At 44.6% G+C, this 6933-nt stretch overlaps 1 protein-coding gene across 7 annotated transcripts in view; it reads left to right on the top strand.

The window, feature by feature from the left end:
• Positions 1-39: 39 nt before the first annotated feature.
• Positions 40-6933, top strand: part of OGA (O-GlcNAcase) — a 35591-nt gene continuing 28697 nt past the window's right edge. For all 7 annotated transcript variants that reach the window (XR_012418155.1, XR_012418154.1, XR_012418153.1 and 4 more), the window contains exons 1-3: positions 40-659; positions 5266-5317; positions 6052-6149. Coding sequence is in view for 2 of the 7 variants with exons in the window: in XM_005566255.4 (XP_005566312.2) it covers positions 461-659; positions 5266-5317; positions 6052-6149 (349 nt within the window). In the remaining 5 variants the exon portion in view is untranslated. The remainder of the gene's footprint in view (positions 660-5265; positions 5318-6051; positions 6150-6933) is intronic.

Raw genomic sequence — 6933 nt, 5'->3', positions numbered from 1 at the left:
CGGAGGGGACCGGTCTGAGCCGGTCTGCAGCGCAAGCGCAGTGCGGATAAACAGGAAGCGGGCGGTGGAGGCAGCAGCAGAGAGCTCGGGGCTTCGGGGGGAAACAGCAGAACAACTGAGATTAACTGGAGGGCAGCAGAGGCTGAGAACGAGGACGGGAGCCTTGGCCGTCTTCTTCCAGCGAACGAGAAGTCACAGCCTCGCTCTCTGCTTAGGCTTCTGGCGCCCCAGCTTAAAGCTGAGGCTGCGGCTGACAAAGGGCTCGCGCCGGTGCCGCCGCCCTTTTCATCCGGGCATTCGGGTCCCTGCGGAGAGGGAGGGGGAAGGGCAGAGGGGGAGGGGAAGGAGCCGGAGGGGCGCACACTTGGAGCTGAAGCCCTCTCCAGGGCTCCGGGCCTGTGGCCCAACGGACGGAGGCCGAGGAGGACCCGCAGAGGTGGCGGCGGCCGGGGGCAGGAGGATGGTGCAGAAGGAGAGTCAAGCGACGCTGGAGGAGCGGGAGAGCGAGCTCAGCTCCAACCCTGCCGCCTCTGCGGGGGCATCGCTGGAGCCGCCGGCAGCTCCGGCACCCGGAGAAGACAACCCCGCCGGGGCTGGGGGAGCGGCGGTGGCTGGGGCTGCAGGAGGGGCTCGGCGGTTCCTGTGTGGCGTGGTGGAAGGTGAGCGCCCTCCTTCCCGCCCCGCCTTGGCACTGACACGTTCTGTCCTCGGGAGGAGGGTGGTGGCGGGGCTTTTGGAGGCTGTAGAAGTCTGGAAAGCCTTTGGGTCTGAAATGTGGCCCTGCTAAAGCGAGGGGGAGAGACGAGATGTTGGGCCGAATCTTCTCGCACGTCCTTAGACGGCGTCGAATTCCCCCCGGCCACTCACAAGTCTGACCCCACCCGTCTTGGGCTTGGAGCCAAGTCAGCTCATAAGGAGGCGGTGGTTAGGAGCCTGGTGCTCTGTTAGCCTCTGAGTTCTACTTTGTACCTTGGGATCTTATTCCCTAGAGTTGTCTGCTTTCCATTGAAAAAATGTGTATAGTTCCTCTGTCACCACCTTTTGTGGAAAATCGACCCACATTGACGTGCTTGTACTTCTGGAGTGAAGAGAAGCACGGTTGGCCTATAGTATTTCAAGTTCCACTTTGCTTAGAATATTTGTGTTGCTTCTCCCTACCCCCGCAAAGATTCATTTGCAACTTAGAAAATTACCCTCTTTCCCAGCTACTGTACTTTGCTGTCGAGGGATGAAGCTTTGGCTTTAATCACCGATTCTCAAAGTGTCTGAGATGCATAATTTGAATTTAGTGACCGCAGAAATGGCGTTAAAAATGCCCTTCTCCCCTTTTTTCCCGTTTACAGTCGAAAAGAATGATGGACTTTTTTGGTAGTGAGAGAAAATTACCAGATGTTTGTTTTCACAGTTTCTGGATAAGAATGGACAGATAGTCCACCTTGCAGCTCTATAGAGGCACGAATCGGTTACATTATTGCTCTTTCCGCAATTACAGCGTATATTTGAATTTTCTGAAGTATTTTGGCCGACTCAGAGTTTCCTAGATGTTTGTTTTATATCTCTCTTGTATGTAATGGCGTGGATAAGGGTAAAAAAAAAATATTTTAAAAACCAAAAAGGTATGGAAAAAGGATTGCTCTCGAGGTTGGGAACATCAGCTTTTCTATCTTTTTCACCTTATAAATTAGAGTATTTTGTGAAAAATGGGTGGTGGTTATGGTACAGACCATAACAGGCTACTTTGCTACAGTAAGGCGTGAAAGAGTTCAGCGAAGTTAACTGTCTTGCAGAATTTGGGGGACTACAGAATCGAAAACTGCTGTATAGCAGTTTTCTACTATGTAGTGTTCATCAAAATGGACTACTATATGGTGTTCATCAAAAATGATTGCGTTGTGTGACTTATATCGATGTATTTATTGGCTTGAGTGCAGGGAGATTTTAGAGAAAGAATCTGGTTTTTGTTATCAAAGATCTTGGGGTGGGGATGAGAGAGTGCTGGGAAATTTCGGAACTAGACTGGAATGAGTCTAAGGAAACTTGCCAACCCATTATACCTTCAGTAATAAAAGGAGAAAACTCATTTGGTTTAAATTGGTTTGTTTAGAATAGTATTAAAAGGCGATTCTTCCTATTTAAAGAACAGAGTTGTCTGCCATTCTGTCGTTTATTCCTCCTCCCTCCCTTGCCCTTGTATATTTTCTTAGTGACTGAGCACCTGAACCAGCACTGATTTTTTGTGTGTGTGTTTTGTTGTTGGTTTTGTTTTTTGGGGGGGGGGAGGAGACAGAGTCTCGCTCTGTCGCCCAGGCTGGAGTGCAGTGGCACAATCTTGGCTCACTGCAACCTCCGCCTTCCGGGTTCAAGCAATTCTCCTCCTTCAGCCTCCCAAGTAGCTGGGACTACAGACGCAGGCCCGGCTAATTTTTTGTATTTTAGTCGAAACGGGTTTCACCGTGTTGCCCAGGCTGGTCTACACCTCCGGAGCTCAGGCAGTCCGCCCGCCTCGGTCTCCCAAAGTGCTAAGATTACAGGTGTGAACTACCTCCACCTCGCCTGGCTTTTTTTTTTTTTTTTTTTTTTTTTTTTTTTTTTTACTTTTTGATACCTCTTGGTTGGCACCAGCCCTAAAATGAATGAGCATAGAAATACTATAGTTACTGCTAGGATTTCTTTCTTGTTTTCTTTCCATCACAAAACTTTCTTGGTTTTTAACTCATACTTTAACAGCATTGCTTCCTCTTTGTGGTGCCAGTCAACCGAAACCATGAACCTGACTCTCAAAATAGCCAGGGTAGGGTTTCTAAAAATTAAAACGTTTAAGCTAGACATTTGAAAAGTCTTTTTTTATATTGGAACAACTCTGAAAGGATGTTTAATGCCTACTCCTTAAAAAAAAAAGATAATGTTAAGTGCCGTAGGGATGCTAAAGAGTTGTATACATCTGCCTAATCAAGAATATTTTATATTGGCCGGGTGCGGTAGCTCGCGCCTGTAATCCCAGCACTTCGGGAGGCCGAGACGGGCGGATCACGAGGTCAGGAGATCCAGACTAGCCTGGCCAACATGGCGAAACCCCGTCTCTACTAAAAATAGAAAAAATTAGCTGGGCATGGTTGCGGGCGCCTTTAATCCCAGCTACTCGGGAGGCAGAGACAGGAGAATCACTTGAACCCGGGAGTTGGAGGCGTAGGTTGTATTGAACAGAGATCGTGCCACTGCACTCCAGCCTGGGCGACAGAGCGAGATTCCGCCTCAAAAAAAAAAAATTTTTTTTATATCACTTGTGAGAGGGTAACATTAGATTGTCTAGATGAAAGTGCTACAGTTTTATACATTGGTATGTAATGAATTTTAATTTAATCTGTCATTGTCCTTTTTGTGGTGCAGAGGAGTCATTCTGCATAGAGGTTGGAGCTAAAATTCATTCCAGAAATTTCTGTTCTAGACTAGTCTCTTGTATAGACTGTGTGGGTTTATGTAGAACATTTTGTGTTCAGAATGCTTTTATTAACCTTCTTCATGGTACTCTTGAGAGGCTGTCCTTATCTCTTATTGATGATTAGACTGAGACAGGTGGAAAGTAAAGGTTAGACAAGATGTAAAGTGTGTGGTTTGAGCTGTGATAAGCACACTAGGGAGTTCTAGATACCAGTTTGATGCTTATTCAACAATTTAGGTCATCGGTCTGCAAGTTTGTTTTCAGCAGTTTGCATAACTAATATTTTGTTCTCTTATAGGATACTCTGGGGGAAGTCACATTCTTGAGTTTTCTGTGTTTATTCTTTCCATTCAGGACCAGAAGTAACATTCTTGAATTTTTATTTATTCAGACCTTTGCTCAGTAATTAAGATTGCTTGAGAGTTTGTTGTTTGGGCCAGTTAGGCTGTTGAATTTCTTGGGAATGTGGTTTCGGGCATTTTTTGATCCCTTTGATTATATCATTGTATCGGGAACTTTTTTTGAGAGATTGTTTTGCTCTGTCACCCAAGCTGGAATGCAATGGCGCCGATCTTGGCTCACCACAACCTCCGCCTCCTGGGTTCAAGTGATTCTCCTGCCCTAGCCTCCCAAGTAGTTGGAACTCCAGTCCTGGCCAGGAACTTTAAAAAAAAAAAAAACAAAAAAAAAAACACGATCATAAAATTAAGTCTCTGATTTTTTTTTTTTTTTTTTTTTTTTTTTTTTTTTTGAGACGGAGTCTCCCAGACTGGAGTGCAGTAACTGGATCTTGGCTCACTGCAAGCTCCGCCTCCCAGGTTCATGCCATTCTCCTGCCTCAGCCTCCCGAGTAGCTGGGACTACAGGTGCCCGCCACCTCGCCCGGCTTGTTTTTTGTATTTTTTAGTAGAGACGGGGTTTCACCATGTTAGCCAGGATGGTCTCGATCTCCTGACCTCGTGATCCACCCGTCTCGGCCTCCCAAAGTGCTGGGATTACAGGCCTGAGCCACCAGGCCCGGCTCTCTCATTTTTTTAACTGCTTTACATGTTCATCTCCCCTCACCCTTTTTTTTTCCCTTTTTTTTTTTTTTGTTGTTGTTGTTGTTTTTTGAGATGGAGTCTTACTCAGTCACCCAGGCTGGAGTGCAGTGGCGCCATTTCGGCTCACTGCAACCTCTGCCTTCCAGGTTCAGGTGATTGTTGTTTCTCAGCCTCCCAAATAGCTGGGATTACAGGCATTTGCCACCATACCTGGCTAATTTTTGTGTTTTTAGTAGAGACAGGGTTTCGCCGTGTTGGCCAGGGTGAGTCTGGAACTCCTGACCTCAAGTGATCTACCCACCTCAGCCTCCCGAAGTTCTGGGATTACAGGCATGGGCCACCTCACCTGGCCTCCCTTCACCCTTTCTAAAGCAGTTTTAATCCTTCTAGGAAGTAATTGTTACTGTTGGCAGCTTGTGTTACATTGCTGCCCTTCACCATTGTAAGATTGAGATCCCTTACAAAATTGGATTTACATATATTTGGACTTTATCAACAGTGAAAAGAAATGATAGATGTTTGTTGTTTTAAAATAACTGTCACCTAAGTAACTAATGTCATGGTAGAAAAAATAAGAAAATGTACCTAAGCAAAAACGGAATAAAAGTCACCTTGTAGTGTCACCACCGAAAGATAAAGGAACCTTAGTATTTTATTAAATATCATTCTGATTTGGTGTATTTTATGTTTTTTACAAAATAGGCTTGTATGTTTTTAACTTTTCTCAATAAAGCTTACCACATTTTAAAACTGAATATAATTTCATTCTTTCTTTCAATCTAGGATTTTACGGAAGACCTTGGGTTATGGAACAGAGAAAAGAACTCTTTAGAAGGTAAATCTTTATCATATGAAGGAGAGAGAACCTTAAACTCCTAACATTTTCTTTTGTTTGAAGAAATACTAACAGTGAATAGCCCAGGTGCATTTTGATAGTTTCTCAATTACGGAAGTTATTTTACGTTGGTCCCTTATTTCTTCACCTAGGCCTTTGGTTTTCAAACTTTTCCTGGGGAGCTGAATAGGTTTTGGGCTTCACCTTACCCAGAGCTGTTGTGTTTTTTAAGACTGTTTATATGTTGGCATACATTGTAATACTTACTTTTTTTTCCTTTTTTTTTTGAGACGGAGTCTCACTCTTTCGCCCAGGCTGGAGTGCAGTGGCACTACCTCGGTTCACTGCAAGCTCCGCTCCTGGGTTCACACCATTCTCCTGCCTCAGCCTCCCGAGTAACTGGGACTACAGGTTCCCGCCACCACGTCCGGCTACTTTTTTGTATTTTTAGTAGAGACGGGGTTTCACCATGTTAGCCAGGATGGTCTCGATCTCCTGACCTCGTAATCCACCTGCCTCGGCCTCCCAAAGTGCTGGGATTACAGGTGTGAGCCACTGCACCTGGCCTGTAATACTTCATTTTTTAAATTCCACTGATTACAAAAAGGTTAAAAGCTACTGTCATAGAATATTAGCTTTGTATGAGATGGATATGCTCCAAGAAGAGGGAAATTGAGATTGACAGCCTATAAATGTTGCCTGTTTATACATATGTAATTTTCTTTCTCCTTAAGGCTCCAGAAATGGGAATTAAATACATACTTGTATGCCCCAAAAGATGACTACAAACATAGGATGTTTTGGCGAGAGATGTATTCAGTGGAGGAAGCTGGTAATCTTTTTCTTTTTAATCCATAAATTCAGAATCTGTGAAGAAAACAGTTACATTTTAAATGTAGTTGTACAATAATTTTATGACATTTTATTTTTATTTTGTAGGTAGTTTCCTTTTCTTCTATCTGGTAACTATTCAGTTAGCTGAGATTGAAAGAGTGCTCTGCGCTAGCAAGGTCATGACCATACGTGTGATGTCATGGGCGTGCTAGGCTGACTCCACCTATTCTGTGGTCATAGATTGTGCTGCTTACTTCTGCCAGTGGAATAAACAGTGGGCCACTGGGCAAAGAAGTGCTGGAGCTGAGCTAGGCCCAGGGCAAGGCAAGTGAGGCACGTACCTTGTGTGCAAATTTTAAGGGACCCCCAAAAAAGTAATGAAGATAAACAAGAATTTATGCAATATTTTTTAAAAACAAAATTAATGCAGAAATTCATGATGGAAACAATGCTAAAATTTTAGGTAAAGATAGGATCAGCACTAGTGATTGTTCCTTTTGCTTCAGGCTCTAGTATGGCTTGGCCTTGTCAACAATTACTGATCCTTACCCTAGTCCAGGAAAGTGGGAAGCCATTAATAGGCTGTCTTTGGGTTTTTTTGTTTTTATTTGTTTTTGTTTTTTGAGACAGAATCTTTCTCTGTCCCCCAGGCTGGCATGCAGTGGTGTGGTCTCGGCTAACTGCAACCTCTGCCTCCCGAGTTCAAGAGATTCTGCTGTCTCAGCTTCCCCAGTAGCTGGGATTACAGGCGCCTGCCGCCATGCCCAGCCAGTTTTTGTATT

The sequence above is a fragment of the Macaca fascicularis genome, chromosome 9, assembly GCF_037993035.2.
Source record: "Macaca fascicularis isolate 582-1 chromosome 9, T2T-MFA8v1.1".
Lineage (NCBI taxonomy): Eukaryota > Metazoa > Chordata > Mammalia > Primates > Cercopithecidae > Macaca > Macaca fascicularis.
The sequence above is the reverse complement of the archived record's forward strand: the minus strand, read 5'-3'. Positions and strand labels throughout refer to the sequence as shown.